Raw genomic sequence first — 17,398 nt, 5'->3', positions numbered from 1 at the left:
GAAAATTATTTGAACTAGGCTATAAATTCAAAACCAAAGTTTATTTTTTTATAACTTACATTTTCACTTGTTTCGAACCTAGTAGGGCCTATATCAGTGTGAGAAAAAAGGGTTTTTGGTCAATCCATCACTCATCTGCGGCGCATCTGGCAAGATATGTAACACTTTTTTAAAACCGTCTGAAGTGTTGTCAAAAAGTAAGTCCTTCTCCTCCCATGAAAAAACAAATCGGGAGTTATCGTTCTTACAAAGACCGACAACTCTTGAATCTGAATATAAACAAAATATAATTAACAATTTAAAATGAAATTAATTAAAATACCTTTAGTTATCCAAGGGTATTCCTTTTCAAGTATAAGGCTTACATATACAAAATATATAAAGTCCAAATATAACGTCAGGTGATCTACTGAATGTTTGTGTCGTTATGTGACCTTTGACTGTGACGTTCGGCAATTGTTCGGGTCACGGAAACAACCGAACAGGCCGTCTCCTTGCAGACTAAGTAAGGTAGCCATTTTTTGACATTAAGATACAATCTCAGCCCATCCTGCTGATAATATGGATTAATTTTCAAAATCATTTTGTGAGTATGCTTTTGAAAGATGAAACATTCTAAGTCTTATGTTTTATTTCACCCCTATAGGAGATAGAGCTTGGAAACAAGCAACAAATCAGTCCTTTCCCAAGGACTCCATCATCGCGAAGTTACGTTGAAATGAATGAACGGAAGGTAAAGTCACCAAATTCAGCAACCGGGCATCATCAAGGACATTCCCAGCAGAGATCTATCACGTATCCTTATAGTTGTTTGTTTGTTTTCCTGTTAAAGTGCATACTTATTCCGTAGAAACGTCCTCAAAAGGGGACCAGATGCCGGGTAGAAAAACAACTTTTCAACCATTTTAGCTAAAAGTTCCCCAGAGCAAGGTCTCCAGATGCAAACATTCATTTCTTAATTCGTTTTGCTACGTCTAGAAGAGTTCAATTTATCTGTCTTCGTTGCAATTTCATAGCTTCGCTTGGTCTACCGAAGCAAGTTATTGTAGGCGGGGTCATGGCATGCCGCGATCACATTTCTCAAACGTGTTTTCTCGCTTGCTTGGAATTTGTTACCATTTACACAGTTATGTAAAGTGTCGATGACCACTTGTTGTTTTGATCTGATATAACTTCACAGTTTATGGGCATTGCTGTTCTTATATAATGGAAAGTCCGTAGTAAAATTTAGAACACGTGGACCAAATTTTACAGGAAAACGGAATTTTCGTGCATGCGTAATAAAGCCTGTCATGGCCATATGATACAATGGCCATTGTCATGGTATGTGGTTAATGAAGGAATTTAGTGTTTTATTTGATTGATGGGTTACTATTTCTATATTGAATGATGTTCAACAGTTATCAATGGAAGAAATTAAATGAAGGTATGTAGCATGAAGTATTGAAGATGCGTCTCTTTTTAAATGGCGAAGTTGTTTTGTGTACCATTAAATTTATGCTAAATACTGTTGTTGATCAACCCTCAACCTCTTAGTAGCTGTGTATAAGCAAAATAACTTACTGAAACAAAAGAATTATTATTATATGATTGATTTTCCCCCAAGAAGTAAGGTATAATTGGAGTAACTGATCACAAACTATACCAGTATGTAAATGTGATATGAAATAGAAATGTTGGTTTTACATGCCTTTATGTAAATTTGAAGGTTTTACATATTCTAGAAATATTTCTAATAGTTGATTCTCTAATTGTTTGGATAACATAAATCTTGGGGACACCTCAAATCTTTTGTAAATCATTTGTTATGTAACAAATACCTATGAAGTATCGTAAACAAAGCAACATCTGCATGAACTGTATGGCCTGATAACATGCTGGGAATGCAGATTTACTGAGCATAGCAGTGGCTATGTTAGTCTTGTCTCAGCTCTGCAGGAGTTCAGCTGCTGCAAAGTACATGTGTTCTTGTCAACCCTCATGCAGTGATTGCTGGTGAATTATTTACTCATCCTCGAAGGATAAATATCAAGTTACAATTACTATTAAGTATTGATTTTCATTTTGAAAAAGAAAAGTTTCTAAACTTGTATTTATCAGTCTGAAAATGTAGTGAACAGTAACTTACCTTCAACTGGTATTAAGTAGGTAGAGATAAACTACTATACATATTCATAATCTTGAGAAGTGTTGTGAACATTGCCACATGTTGGGTCTGCCATGATTAATGGTTTGTTTTACTGACAAATATGTAAAACATTTACTGGAATGGGACAATGTGCATGCACTGCAGGTTTGTCAAGTTCTAGTTTTGTATCCCAGGCTATTCCCTCCTTATGAGGCAGTTTTGAAGATATTTCTATTATATGTCTTATGACTTCTAATGTGCCACCTTTGATATGATGTATGTTCCTTAACACCACACTAGACCTCATCAAAGAGGACAGACTCCCCCTCAATATACTGGTAGTAAGTGTCCAATTTTTAAAAAAAGTTTTAATGAAATTTGCGTTTAAAAATTTGAGTACTCGTGACTATAATAGTTTTTATTTTAAATACATGTACATGTATGTCTAAATGGTTAGTTTTTCTTATAAGGCTAAGCAATTCTTGCAATTGTATTCAACATGATAATTTTCATTTGATTAGGAGGTCCAGAAGACGTCCCACAGCAATACTACCAACAGCCTTTGATTAAACAGGTAAAGCCGAAGAAACAATTTCCAAGAGTATCTTCCTGGAGTTGTTGAATTTACTGTCTGTTGAACATGATTTTCCAATTTTGCAGCCGTTTAATATACCACCACCACAGGCTCAAGGGCAGAGCACAGGGTACCCTCATGATCTAAACAAACAGTCCCAAGTGCCCCCTAGACTCTCAGCACAAAGTGCTGGGCTGGTACAACCAACAATGTATCAGCAACAGAACATGAGACCTCAGGGTTCCATGGTATGTACAGTTAACATTAAATGAAAAAAATATTTGTCATATAGATTTAATCTACCAGCATGATTTATGCAGAGTTCATAATGTTTTTTACATCAAATAATGTATCATGTTTTGGGGATTTTTTTGTAGCCTTTTTTCAGACAACCCGCTCCAGCAGGGAGTGTGATAACTAGCAACCAATATCAACAGCAGATGGCTCAGGCACCAAATTCACAATATACACAGCCTGGCATGGCAGCCACCTATCAGCTGATGGCGGCTCCTGGGCAAAATTTCCCAATTATGTTGCAACCATCACTGGTAAAAAAAAAAAAATTCATTCGTCTTAAAAAAAAATGAACATTTTTATTAAAATTCTATTTATTTTGATTTAAAAAACATTTTATAAATGTACATTTGTATAAATTTTTTTTCTGTGCAGAATATGCAGAACATGCAGCCACCTAGAATGCCTAATTCCCAGTACCCAAATATGGGTAACAGTAATCAACAAAATGTGCATTACCAAATGGCACAGCCCCCCACTTCTCAGACATACTACAACAATCCACAAATGATGTATAATCCCCAGGCAAATCGCCCACCATCCAATCCACCTTTACAGCCTGAGAAGAGAGTGAAGAAAACAATAATGATTCAAGATCCTAACACAGGCAAAGACCTCACAAATGAAATTCTTCATACAAGAGAGTCAAAAGAAGGAGCATCGCATACATCCACTCCACCAAGTGGTCAGGGCTCAGGGTCAAGAGGAACTCCAGATACGGTATAAAAGAAAATTCTGACTATGTAGTAATGACAATTTCCATTGAATGCCTCCTTTATATATAACTTTATAGTTAATTATTAGATTAATTTTCAGACTGCTGCTCCTCCTCAAGTGACTCAAAATAGTAACATTGCAGCTCAGTTTGCTGCTCAAGTTGCTGCCACATTGCGATCAGAAGCAAGATCAGCAGAGCTAGCTGCTGCTGGTCACCCAGAAAATTCAGAGGAGCCACAAGTGGACTCGTCAACCTTAGCTAGTGAAGTGTCGGATATCCCTACTGAGAATGATCTGACAGCTTCTGTTTCTGAACATGTGGACAGTGCATCATTAAAAGATGCTTCAAATGAACATTTAGCTGAAGCTAAAAGTAGTTCCCTAAGTCTTTCAAACAGTGTGTCGGACTCTAATGAAGAAGAGAGCTCTAAAGAGCCCAAGGACTTGTCTGTAGAGAAAAGTGAGGCATCCGTTCCCATCACAGGAAATGAGCCTCCGTTATTATCTACCTCTACAGCAGAGCCATCTACAGAGGCAACCCCAAGTAGTGAAGTGCAGGCCTCATCATCTGAGGAATTAAAGAAGGAAAGTGTCTCTCAGTCAGCTCCAGAGCGAGAGGAGAAAAAGGAGGTGGTTCAGCAAAAAGAGAAAGCCAGCTCAGAAGATGTCTCAAGAGATGTCAAACCAGAACCAGCCACTGATGTTCCACATAAAGAAACAGCTGGTAGGTTCCAAGTCATCGATGAACTAGTAAAGCTTATTGTTGATGCGTAGATTACTGTTGATGCTTTGCAATCTGGTGTTGGTCGTCTTACATTCATTTAAGATTTACAAAATGTAACATCTTGGTCAAGACTTAGCTACATCATAAGGGAGAAAAAGTCACCAAAATGACAGATTATTTGGTCATTTAAAGGACTTGGTGCTCTATATTTGGATTGTCTTTACTGTGAAAAGGTAGAAACAAATTTAAGACAATTGACTTTGGTCATTGGGCCAACATAAACTTCAAAGCTGGATCAAGTAAATGCTTATTATTTGTAAAAACACAATGGTTTTTTAATTTCAAGTCAGGGCTGTCACTAAAAATTAAAGTAGAAGGAAGAAATAAACAAGTAGAAGGGGGTCTGGGGGTCTAGCTTACAGCTAGATTGTGTTTGAAATGTAATAACAGTTAGGTAAGTAAGGCATTATATGCAGGGGAATTCCCCACCCCCTTGGTCTTAGAGCGACCCTGAATTTGCATTTTGGAATGGTGGCTACCATACAGATAGAGATTTGACTTTTCTGCACATTTCTCCATGAAGTGGGCCAGTATCAAAGACATATGCATATCTCAGTGGCCAACTTGACAGTGTCCTAGGTCCTAAAAAGTCTATTTATAGTGATGTTGTCATATTCATGAGATGATGGGCCATGAGAATTAATATTAGTTTCTGATTTGCACATTAGGTATAATGCTAATATCAATTGAATCAATTTTTTTTTTCACTCTGGTGTAAATGAAACTTTATTAGCAAACTTTTAATCAAAAAAAATTATTGGCTTACTTACAGATAAAAAAAGAAGATAATAAAACCTGAGTAAAGTTATCATTAGATTTTTAAGGGTGACTAAGATTTATTAAATCTTTGAACAAATTTTAGAAATTTGCTTGTGTCATTAGAAACTGTAAATGTGGTTATCCGTAGTAACAGTAGCAATAATTGTTCAAAAAAACATGTTAAAGATATCTTTGGTGTATTTTTCATGAATAACATTTGTAAGATCTTATTATTTGCTTTATTACTTTTTTTTAATATAAACTTTCAATTTAATTACGCTGTCTAAGTAAATTGCTTAACAAAGATACAAGAAAGGAAAAAAATATATTTTATTTTTTATGTACTGTTTAAAAAAAATCAAAAGATTTGAATAACCCACCTTAAACGGGTCACTTGACATCCATCTTGGTCCATCAACAACAATGGCAAGAACAAAAAAAGGGGGTCTAGACCATAAGTTTCCATCATGAAGTTGTAGGGGTTTTAATATAAGAAAAATAGTCAGGTTCGTGTTCCATGTGTTGGAGTTCCATGTGTTCTGTGTCTTTACTCTGTAAGTTATAAACCACAAGTAGATTTTCATTAAGAAAAATTTTTGAATAAAGAAGAAATTATGTCTCTTGTACATGCATACCTCATGGAGGGGGTATTTACTCGTTTACCATGTCGATGACACCAAAATTGGGTTTTGCCTTTATTACACACAGTTAACAATTTATATTGTTCTTCATTAATGATTATTGGAATAAAAGTGCTTCGAGTATCATCTGATATAAAAATCATCTAATTTAAGACATGAAAAACGTGATTCTAAATTGTATACAAACTGTTCTGCTATTGCGTTTTCAATGCTGGGTTTTCACGCTTTCATATGCAGTGGTGTATGAATGGGCAGATCATATTAATATTCATCAGATGTGTAGCAAAGTTTAGAGACAAATAGCAAAAGACAGAATAAGTTTTATGGGTCCAGAGTTGGTGAAACGCTAATTATATGAAGCGTGAGGTTTATTTTTACTCAAACTCATGTGGTAAATTTTGCTCCAAATATGCCACATATACCTTTAAAGTAAAAGTCACATATTGTTATACCAGTATTTCCTTTTTCCTGCATTAGGAAATGTTTGTTACGTATGGAATTACAATCAGAAATAAATTTATAAGTTGGGCGTATGTGTTTGTCTTCTTAAAAGTGGAATACTGCCCTTTTCACTCTGACAATGTGTGTATTATCGTGCACTAGTCTTAAAAAAAAACATGGAGGACTATTTATGCTAAAGGGTTCAATTTTAAAAAGTGCACTATTTATTTTTTTTGGTCAGGAGATGAATTTATGCTCTCTGTGTACCAATTTATTAAATGCTTAATATATGAGTAATAAAGTGGCTTGGTGTCCATGTATTGTACAATTATAAATCGTTTGTGTTTAGATGTGAAGAAAAACAAGAAGAAGGCCAAAGATTTTAACAAGAAAGACATGTCAGGAACTGATATGGATGCTTTTGTGGATAGCTCGGTAAGTTTGTAATAATATAGAATAACAGAGGCCACTTGAAGCCAATTAAGTGTGTCAGTGGTTTCTACAGAAGTTGAAACATTAACCATTTTGGTAGACAAGACTTCTATGTTTTCTGAACAATTGTAGCCTTCAGAATCTGAATCAAGAACTAGTGTGGAAGAACCAAAAGAGACAGCAGTACCTGTTCAAGCAGAAGTGCCAAAAGTAGAAATTAAGATAGAGGATGAAAATAAAGTGGTCCAGGAAGAAAATGAGAAAAACCAGGAGAAAAACAAAGAGGCAAATGAATCCTCTGAAGCTGATAAGTCAACCCCAGAACTCAAATACAAATACAAAGAAGGTACAGCATTTGTGTGAAACTCTTCTCAGTATATTTTTGTTTTCTTTGCTATCAAAGAGTAATTACTAATATGATATCTCTCTTTAGACCAGTGGAGTCCTCTAAATCCAGAGGGCAAGCGCCTTTATGACAGGGATTTTCTTCTTAGTGTTCAGTATTCCTCAGAATCCACCCAAAAACCTGCAGGCCTACCTGACCTTCCAGAAATCATTCTTGATAAGGTAAAAAAAATTCTCAAAACTTCATTCATAATTCATTTGTTTGGGATGAATCGTGTACACTTTGTTTTAATAGTACATGAATTATTAATAGTGATTTACTTGAGATAAATGTAATTAGGGCCCCGCAAGGATTTGCGGGTGCCCTATAGTAATCACTGTCCGTCCGTCCTTCTGTCCGTCCGTCTGTCACTCTTCCGTCCACAAATTTTCTGTTTTTTTCTAATAACTTTTTTTATGGTTGCCCAATCAAGTTCAAATTTGGTATGGTAGTTTAGTAGGCAGAAATACATATTTTGATGCTAAGTTTGGTTCTCTATGTCTTCTGGTTTGGAGCTGGGGTGGTGGGGTAGATTCCTTAACTATGCATAAAAATGAATGGGCAAAGAGAGATAACTGCTGACAATGTTACCATTGTGTACTTGGAAGGCTGTGCAATATTTGTACTTTGGAATTAATTAACCATCCACAGGAAGAAAATCCTAAGCTTTATCTTTATCTGTCACATTTGTAGTATTGTGTACATTCTTTGAAATATGGATTAATATAATATTCATACTTTATTTTGGTTAAAATACCGTACACACTGATTTATGATAATTTTATTGAATTCTAAAATCAAGATATATATTAAGATATCCTTTTTCACTATTTTATATTTTAATTATTTATTTGATTTTTTCCTGCCTTAATGCTGTTAATTTAACAGGTAATCAGATAATAACCCCATTCTGTCATTTCTGAAAAAAAATTTTATTGTAAATTTAGAAGAAAAGGATGAGAGAGCAGAACAATTAATCCCAATTAGTGAACACCTTTGTCTGCAATTGAAGTTTGTTTTGAAGAGGTCAACCCTGGGTGATACAATGTATTTGCATTCACTGAAGGCTTGCATTTTATAAAACACCTGTTTAAATCTTTTTTAAATACACATTTAATTTAGTTTTTTATAAGACATGAGGTTATCCCTGTTTTATGCAGATACAAGGATACTATTTAGAATTTTTGGACATTCAAAAATTATCTTGAAATTTTAAAAATACAGTTGTTACTTATAATTTTCATTTTTTTTTTACCACCTTATATATGTATTGCAGTTCTTTACATCTTGTGCCGGGCATTTATTCCTCATCATTGTTAATATAAAGAGGATGGAATTCAAAGTTTTTTTCACTTCTCTATATTAATTGTCATAGCGGGGCCCTTCCTGACTGGTCAGTTTTCTAGTTTGGTTTTATTTTTTAGCCCCACAGCTCACAATCAAATAGGTCATCCTTTTCAAGTTTCAACCCAGATCCTGGACGGTCGTCATTTGATTTTACCCCAGGATTTGTGCGAGGAGGACCCTCTAGAGTAAGTACTGGATAGATAGCCATCACTGAATGCATATACATAGTGAGCCAATGATGATGATTCAAAGTTATCCCTGTCAGAAAAACCCTGCTGAAAACGTTATCTGAAAATTGGTTTATCATAATACATGGACTCATGTTTTTGTGAAACATACAATCTTAAAAGCATTGTTATTACTTTTGCAGGGTCCATCCATGACTAAAAGAGATAGCAGTCAGAGAAACAGAGGAGGTGGAGCCACCCCAAGAAAGGTCATCTCTATTGGTTCCATCACACAGGATGTTACCCTCCACAAAGCAGAGTCTGCATGGAAGCCTGGAAGAAAGCAGGAGCAGGCAGAGGTTGATGATGATACCAAAAAAACAGAGGTGATTTACTTTCAAGTGTCAGTTACATAGAAAGTGAAAAGAAACTAAGAAATATGATGCATTCTATAAAAAGTTATCCAGGTCTGATTAAACCTTGTGGAAACCAAAAGACTGACCTTAGTTTCTTTCTGTAATGTGTTATTTCTAAAAAGTTTTTTTTTTGTTTCACTGCAAATGTGTTAACCCTATTGAATTTTTCATTAACAGGAGTTGTACAAGAGAGTGCGCAGTGTTCTCAACAAACTTACGCCACAGAAATTCCAAACTCTGGTGAAGCAGGTTTCTGAAATGGATATTACCACTGAAGAAAGACTAAAAGGTGTTACTGATCTGATATTTGAGAAGGTAAGTGTTTTACTTTAAAAAGTCTAGAGAATTTTAAGCAGATATGATGATTTATAGTTATCCCTGTCAGAAAGATACTGGTGATAAATATACTCTGATTATTTCTTGATGGAAATATGGAAAATTCTCTGTGAACCTTGTATTAAACCTATTGTTTCATTTGTAGGCTATTAGTGAACCTGGTTTCAGTGTTGCATATGCCAGTATGTGCCGTTATTTAGCTATGGTGAGTACATAAAATACATTACTCGTTGAATGGTGGTGGTATAAAATGTACTTTGTATTCAAATTTGAATGTATTCTGCTATGTCAATATTAGTATTGAAATCTTACTGCAATCTGATTATTGTTATAGATTAAAGTAGCTTCCACTTCCAAACAAGGAGAGTATGTAAATTTTCGTGCAATATTGTTGACAAGATGTCAGAAAGAGTTTGAAAAAGACAAGGATTCTGAGAAAGAGATGGAGGAAAGGAGGAAAGTCATTGCCGAAACCACGGTAAATTACATTTACAAATTTGGCGTCAAAAACAAGGAATTTATTTTCTTGTCTATATTGGATATGTATGATAGGCTTTGATCTTTATTTGCATTTTTTTTTTTTAAAGGATCCTAAGAAACGTGAAGAATTATGTGAGGAATTGGAATTCTCTGAGACAAAGGCAAGAAGGCGGTCATTGGGAAATATCAGGTATAAAGATATTTGTTAAGTATTTTGTTTCTTTAAATAGCATCTCTTCTCTTAAAATCATTTGTGATATGATTTTATTTTGGATTTAAAATAGGTTTATTGGAGAGTTATTCAACCTGAAGATGTTGACGGAAAATATCATGCATGACTGCTTGTTCAAACTTCTGAGAGCTAAGGATGAAGAAAGCTTAGAATGTTTGTGCAGGCTTCTCTCAACCATTGGAAAAGAATTGGACACAGATAAAGCCAGGGTAACATTGTTTTGTAAATTAGTATTTAACAAAAGGAAAGCAGAAATGCAAAGTGATGTTGTTCAGTGCCTTGTGTCATAAATTCAGAGTACATAATCGAGATTAAAGCTACATGTAATTAGGATTGGGTGTATATCTTTTTGTTTTATGATACCAAATATTTAATAGAAGTTCAGAATTGTTAAGTACTTATTGACATTGTCATAAGTATAAAGACAAATTTTAAGGAAAAATGAATGTAATTGGTGCGCTGGGTTTCCAAGTCTTTTTCATACTAAAAAGTGGTATTGGGAGTAGTTTATGAAGATCTAAACAAAACACATCTTCACCTGCATGTGTTTACATAAAAGGGGAAAAGGTGGTATCAAGTTTTTCAGCTATTTTTATGTACTCTTGAATTTTACATTAAAGAAAAGTACTGAGAAAAACTCCAATGTGCAAGAACAGTTTCATTATCAGGTAATACGAATTATATTTTGAGACCTTTTGAACACGTGTTTGCTTTTTATCCTTCATCAAGTGATAGTAAAAAGTAAACACTATTGTGATTTTTATTCCTTGTTCTTCTTTTACAAATAGTGGTAATTGTATTGACATTTGAATGTATTTGTGTGATATCCTCCTTTTCCCTTCAATACTAGCATCAATTATTTTTATTTGTATGTGCTCTCTAATTGTAAATGACACGGGCAAATCTTTAAAAACAAATAGTTTGTTTCTTGGCACATTTTATTAGAGATAAATGATTATATGATATGTCTAATGATTAGTGTTGTCAACTATGAAGATTTTTATTAACCAGTTACTTCCTTACTTTTCCGATCAAGTACTCGGTTACGCTGATAAGTTTTTTCATTACAGTTTTCCCACCTACTATTAAGCCCATCTCTTTCACTGATCAGTAGAAATATAACATTAATGTTAATTAACTTTATTCCCAATTACAAACACACAATTCTACAAAAAATTCTGATTTTAGTAATTAACATTTCCCGGATAATGAATCTGCTGTTCTTTAAGAATATTTCCACTCTTTTGAAGTCTGCGGCAGCCTATCAATTATATATAAACTTTGAAACCTTATCAAAACAAATTACTATGTAAAATGTTTTTTTATCCAAGTAACTAAATGTCAGTTTTACTATCTGATACTCGCATCATTTGGCTGTTAACCGATTACTTGTTGACAACACTATTAATGATAGATTAAAACGCCTTGTAACAAAGTGTATACATGTATACTGTAGAAGCAGAAATATTCGTTGAGGATTTAATTTCCTTATTTTTGTTGGCAGAATAAATCAACGAAATTAAATCAATGATAAATTTTCAAGCCAAATATCAATGATCACAAATAGATTACTATATGACGTAATTAGATGTTAACGAAATTTTATTTGCTTTAAAAACAACAAAATTTTGACCCAATGAAAATATGTGCTTCTACAGTGTACAAATTCTTTTTACCACATGATTTAAGTTATTTTTTCCCTGGTTTAAGAGATTTTGATTTTTGTCTTCTACAGGATTTTAGTCATAACTTATTTTTTCTTTTTCACTTTAAAATTGGATTTGTTGATTGAGGGTTATTGAAGATGTATCATGCATGTTTTTTTGTTTCCTTTTAGCCGAGAATGGACCAGTATTTTAATCAGATGGATAAGGTAGTACAAGAGAAGAAGACGTCTTCGAGAGTGAGATTCATGTTACAAGATGTCATTGATCTCAGAAAGGTAAGAATGAGTTAATTTTTAAGAATTGTTCTTTGTAGCTGAAATCTTGTTAAATTTTTGACATATGAATAAACTCTGTAGAATTTGTTTCTCATACAGTTGATTTGTTCTTCACAGTGTAAATGGATTCCAAGGAGAGATGAAAGCAATCCCAAGACAATTGATCAGATCCACAAAGAAGCCCAGAAAGAAGAGCAAGAAAGGCAGATATTCTTACAACAAGCAACCGCTCAGCAAAAAGCCCAAGGAGGAAGAGGGGGTGGAGCTAGAGGTTTGTTTGATCTTGTCATAGAACATTGTGTAGACAAAGTATTGTTGGCTGTTTGGAACATGTGAATATCAAAAAGGAACTCTAGAATTTGATATGCAACTAATGATGACATTTATCTATTCGGATACACATGAAGACCATTTTCCTCGTTACTGAAGTTGCATCAAATGGCCTACATTCTCAAGCACATGCAGCATGTTATGAGATATCTTAACATATGATTTATTTTATTAGGATCAAGGGGGCCACCTGGATCTGGAATGGGTGCTAGTGATGGATGGAACACTGTTGGCAAACCTAATATACGAGTGGAGAGACAGTCCATTGACCCTTCAAGGCTTAAAATCACTAAGGTACTAGATTATTATCCATTTGCACTACTTGTTGCAAAGGGGATACAGCTTCGCTAATGTTTTTAAGTCCAGTGTGTATTACAACTGATGGGCAAAACTTAAAGAAAGCCACCACACTAAGAATTATCAAGCTTTGTACACTTCTGTGGCATGGTAAAAGGACAAAACCCATTCAAGTCAGTTGATAAAATATATAAATATCATTTAATAACTACATTTAAAACAGGAATTTTATGTACTACTTGATAATGAAGAATAAGAAGAATGTTCAAAGTGAAAAGTTGAAGTGGGCAGGTTCTATTTCAGGCAAAAATTCCCAAATTACCAATTGTGAAATTGCCCCAAGATTTAGAAGTTACTTTAATGAATCTTGCCAACATTTATCAGCGATGTTTTGTATTATTAACTGTATATCTCTAACTACTCAAAAATTGGGTTTACATATGATATGCTGACCCAAATTATCCTACAGATCTGCAGCTACATGTACATTTTATTATAAGACATTAATTAACTTACAAGAAACATCAGATTTAATACTTAATTTAAGCTACTCTATATAATTTTAATAAAATACAGAACTTTAATAAAGTGTTTATATGTATGTGGTGTGATTTTGTATAGAATATGGAAAATTGTACAACCACATTAATGCAAGACCCCTCCCCAGTGAATAGACATTTTGTTGCTCACGTTGAGCTTGTACCATGTCACGAGGGAGGGTTCCACTTGGCTGTGTTCTTGTTAAATAAAATTATGGAGATAAAATATACACAAATTCATTGAAATATTTTTCAGCAAAACTTGGATGAGTCCAATATTCAGCTAGGTCCTGGTGGGGGCACAAACCGATTCTCTGGCTGGCAAAGAGGAAGCACTGGAGGAGGAGCACGAAACTCCGTGGAACAAGAAAAATCCAACGCACCAAGCAACAGGTTAATATTGTTGATATTATTTTGATGTGTTTTGTCATTTACTGTTTGCTTTCCAATAGCTTTAAATAAAAAAAAAATAACTATCTTGATCCCTTATGCACTATTGAAATTATGTGCTATGAATGTTAAAAATACGGATGTTCTCTTCAGGTTCTCTGCACTTAGTAAACCAGAGGATGACAGTAGGGGTAGATTTGGCACTAGTCCAGCACGTGGTGATAGCCGTGGCCGAGGCTCTGGTGGATTTGGTCGCCCACAAAGTCGAGGTATCACTCCCAGGTCTTCCATGGAGCAAGAGAAGGAACGAGCCCTTGCAGCTGTCAGGTATGATGCCATACTTGCAAGTCTTTTCACAGAAGTTTGATGTAGCTAAGGTATTTTTTTATTGAAAAAAATATTTAACTAAAAGTAATATTGACTTGTTATAGGGATGTTGTTGGTGGTCAAACCACACCACGTCAAGGCCAGAGCAGAGAGAGCAGTAGAGGGCGAGAACCTCACAGAGTGGAGATTGAAAAGAGTAGCAAAACAGCTCCACCCACTGCCAAAGAGCTTACTGATGAAGAGATGGAAAAGAAAACCAAAACTATTTTGGATGAATATCTACATTTACAAGATATCAAGGTAACACTTAATAATATAGAAAACTTCATAAGACTTTTTGAATATCAAATGAATTTCTTGTCTGATCTCTAAATATCATCTCTCTGTATTCAGGAGGCCATTCTCTGTGTTGAGGAGCTGAAATCCCCATCTGTGATGCACACCTTTGTTAGTTCAGCAGTGAACTATGTCTTGGAGAGATCCAACATAGCAAGGAACCAGACTGGCCTTTTATTGCATGATCTAGTCATAAAGAATGTTTTATCTGTCCCAGTGTATATTCAAGGGTAAGATTGACTAACTTCTCATGGGAGAAAACTCAAAACATTGATTCTAGGAAAAAAGAATTGTATGTCTAATATTGGGGAAATGTTTATCCTACTCTGTTCTGTTTTGTAGTCTTACTGAAGTTATTCAGTATGCTGAAGACATGGAAATTGACATTCCAAAAATCTGGCAGTACTTCGGTGAGCTGATCGGTCCAATGGTTCAAGATGGAAGTGTTCCTCTAAACTTCCTTCGCAAGGCCGCCGAACCTCTGAAAGAAAACAACAAAGCTGGACTTTTAGTTGCTGAGGTTTTGCATGCTGCTAGTCATAGAGAGGTATGCTTTGTGACATTTTTACTATTAAAGTGTTCTGCATTCTTGTTCAATAACATCATACTACATATGCAACTAGTGATGAGTCATTATTTACTCTGATGCAGATGAGGACCATTTTCCTCGTTCCTGAAGTTGTATTTTACATAAGTCATTGCATTGAGCAATTTTTGACAGAGTTATGCTCCTTAGACGTAGAAATATTCCAATTATTTGCAGTTTCTGTTCATTTTCTTCGCAGATGTTTTCAAGGAAGGGGAGTATAAGTTTCACAAACATCTCTTGTTATTGATAAGAATTCTTTATCGATTCAGGGCCACAAAAAAGTTGGATCTCTGTGGAGACAATCTAGTCTACAATGGGAAGACTTTATGCCTGCTGGTGATGTGAAGAAATTCATTGTTGACAAAGTAAGTGGAACAGTTCAGCTGCTTTGGAAAAGAAAGACAATAAAAACTTGTGATAATAAACTTTTGAAAAACATTTTGATGATTCAAGAAAAGTTCATTTGTGTCATGTTTGTATTGTTCCTAAATTACAGAAAGTTGAGTTTACTGCTGGAGATGACAGTCAACCAAGCACCCCCACAGTCTCCATATCTATGGAAGCTATTCAGGACAAACTGCACCACCTCCTCATCAAGGAAAAAACTGATAATGAAGTGATCTTTGACTGGATTGAGGTAAAGCAGCATGTCTAAAGTGAGTGTTTTATATTTTGTGCCTTAATGACTTGAATACATTTCAAGCTATTTTTATTCTGTTTAAAGGAGAGTGTTGATGATCCAACTATGAAGAGCAACAAGTTTATCCGTGCTTTGATGACATCGGTTTGTGAAAGTGCAATAACTGGTATGTGATCAATTCGCCCTATCTTAACTGCAGCACTACAAGTACCTTAGAGTTTCTGCTTACTTATATATCTACTAACTGATATTATTGATTGCATTTTACATAGGCTCTGGAAGCAGTGCACGTGTGTTGCCTGAAGTTATCAAGAACAGAGGAGATTTGCTGCAGAAATACTTGGACCACCGAGCAGAATCAGAATTGCAGGCACTTTATGCATTACAAGCCCTGGTGCACAAGTTGGAGCATCCACAAGGTATTATTTTTGCCTGGCTACACTTGTTTTGGTTTATTTATTAAATACAAAAAATTCCAAATTTTAAAGATATGTTTGCTTTGAAAAGGTTTATGGTTGTTTTATCCTTTGCAGGAGTATTGCGCACACTGTTTGATACACTGTATGATGAAGACATTATTTCTGAGGATGGATTTAATCAGTGGGAGAAAAGCAAAGACCCTAATGAACAAGAAGGAAAAGGTGTAGCAATGAAACAAGTTGTACAGTTCTTCACCTGGCTTCGTGAAGCTGAGGATGATGTCAGTGACAGCTGAGGATAATTTAATTATAGATCTTGGAAGAAATTGGGAGGAGGGGAATTTATATAAATATCTATTTATCCATGTGAATTTTCAGTGAAAACGAGTGCTTCTTGTGGAAACATGCATGTCATTTTCTTGGAACTGATGATGATTTATTTTCTCAGTCAAGATTTCATTTGTGGTGATCTAGCCATTTTCACCGTTTTCATGTGCCCTTAATTGTTGGAAATCATGTTGTTACAGATTGTTTTCAAGTGAATGTTATAAGTTTCCATGCTTTCTGTGAGCATTTTGGGTTACTGTTTGGTGTGACTGCCAACCAGATTTATAAACAATAAACCATGGTTAAAAACCACATGTACATGTACGAAGGCTGTGCAAACTGTGCATTTTTTATTGCAGAAAAAGACTGCATTAATTGCTCATTATTTGTCTGCATGGTTAGTTGTTGTCAGAAAGAATGTATCATGAAATGATTGATGATGTTTCTAATTACTGATTGATGAAAAACCTCTGGTGCTATTAAACCTTGCTGGACTCTTTCATAACCAGAATGAACAAGTTGAAAAACCACTTGGTAATTAGCAAACAACAAACCATAGAATGTATGTTGTGTATGTATGTTGGATATTGCAGTTTTTGGTGCAATTCATTGCTACTATTTATTTATTTTATTTTGGAGACATACTGCCTACTATATGATATGCAAGTGTAAATTGTTTCTTATTAATATTTTTGTATATTTCATGACTATTATTTCTGATGTGATAATAGAATCTTCAGAAAAAAATTATATGAATCTATTAATCTGTCTTTAACAATGTGATTTATAAGCACAATACATTGTTAAATGATTTAGTAGGAAACTTCTCTGTTGGTATATGTAAATTTTACAAAGTTTAAATATAGTATTATAGAAAACTCTGGTTATTTTCTGTTACCGTGAATGTCTCTGATAAACTTGCATTATGTCATTGATTTCAAGTGCCCCCGTCTTGGTTTGTCATTATTTTGCTGTTAGACCTCTGTAAATAGTCAATAATCAGACGGACGTCTGATTCCAAAAGCTTTCTTTTCACATTGTCAAATGTCTTGATTTATATGCTACTGATTTTTCAAACTAAAGGGGTTGTAAATGAAAAGAAGAAACATTAAATTGCAATTGAAAAGCA

General features: G+C 34.6%; 2 protein-coding genes across 8 annotated transcripts in view; one reads left to right on the top strand and one right to left on the bottom strand.

Annotated features, from left to right (window-relative positions):
- The window catches only part of LOC128186796 (lysosomal amino acid transporter 1 homolog), a 16,633-nt gene extending 16,151 nt beyond the window's left edge, over positions 1-482 (bottom strand). For 2 of the 5 annotated variants that reach the window (XM_052856694.1, XM_052856691.1), the window contains exons 1-2: positions 366-466; positions 60-269 (exon numbers count right to left, since the gene is read on the bottom strand). The gene's annotated coding sequence lies outside the window, so the exon portion shown is untranslated. Of the gene's footprint in view, positions 1-59; positions 270-322 lie in introns of all 5 variants that reach the window. The other 3 variants (XM_052856693.1, XM_052856692.1, XM_052856695.1) reach the window with 3 other exon arrangements.
- Positions 1-17,398, top strand: part of LOC128186795 (eukaryotic translation initiation factor 4 gamma 1-like) — a 21,592-nt gene extending 4,194 nt beyond the window's left edge. Inside the window, exons 3-33 of one of the 3 annotated variants that reach the window (XM_052856688.1) lie at positions 647-795; positions 2,429-2,469; positions 2,650-2,702; positions 2,789-2,950; positions 3,080-3,250; positions 3,372-3,716; positions 3,813-4,437; positions 6,688-6,773; positions 6,903-7,116; positions 7,204-7,337; positions 8,580-8,687; positions 8,873-9,055; positions 9,263-9,400; positions 9,567-9,626; positions 9,756-9,899; positions 10,009-10,091; positions 10,186-10,342; positions 10,754-10,801; positions 11,971-12,075; positions 12,193-12,346; positions 12,581-12,699; positions 13,498-13,634; positions 13,785-13,958; positions 14,063-14,258; positions 14,352-14,524; positions 14,637-14,841; positions 15,153-15,248; positions 15,380-15,520; positions 15,608-15,689; positions 15,796-15,942; positions 16,057-17,398. In XM_052856688.1, coding sequence (XP_052712648.1) covers positions 647-795; positions 2,429-2,469; positions 2,650-2,702; positions 2,789-2,950; positions 3,080-3,250; positions 3,372-3,716; positions 3,813-4,437; positions 6,688-6,773; positions 6,903-7,116; positions 7,204-7,337; positions 8,580-8,687; positions 8,873-9,055; positions 9,263-9,400; positions 9,567-9,626; positions 9,756-9,899; positions 10,009-10,091; positions 10,186-10,342; positions 10,754-10,801; positions 11,971-12,075; positions 12,193-12,346; positions 12,581-12,699; positions 13,498-13,634; positions 13,785-13,958; positions 14,063-14,258; positions 14,352-14,524; positions 14,637-14,841; positions 15,153-15,248; positions 15,380-15,520; positions 15,608-15,689; positions 15,796-15,942; positions 16,057-16,238 — 4,812 coding nt within the window. In that variant the 3' untranslated portion in view covers positions 16,239-17,398. Of the gene's footprint in view, positions 1-646; positions 796-843; positions 1,427-2,428; positions 2,470-2,649; positions 2,703-2,788; positions 2,951-3,079; positions 3,251-3,371; positions 3,717-3,812; positions 4,438-6,687; positions 6,774-6,902; positions 7,117-7,203; positions 7,338-8,579; positions 8,688-8,872; positions 9,056-9,262; positions 9,401-9,566; positions 9,627-9,755; positions 9,900-10,008; positions 10,092-10,185; positions 10,343-10,753; positions 10,802-11,970; positions 12,076-12,192; positions 12,347-12,580; positions 12,700-13,497; positions 13,635-13,784; positions 13,959-14,062; positions 14,259-14,351; positions 14,525-14,636; positions 14,842-15,152; positions 15,249-15,379; positions 15,521-15,607; positions 15,690-15,795; positions 15,943-16,056 lie in introns of those variants that run through there. The other 2 variants (XM_052856689.1, XM_052856690.1) reach the window with 2 other exon arrangements.

This window comes from Crassostrea angulata, chromosome 6 (genome assembly GCF_025612915.1).
Source record: "Crassostrea angulata isolate pt1a10 chromosome 6, ASM2561291v2, whole genome shotgun sequence".
NCBI lineage: Eukaryota > Metazoa > Mollusca > Bivalvia > Ostreida > Ostreidae > Magallana > Magallana angulata.
The sequence above is the reverse complement of the archived record's forward strand: the minus strand, read 5'-3'. Positions and strand labels throughout refer to the sequence as shown.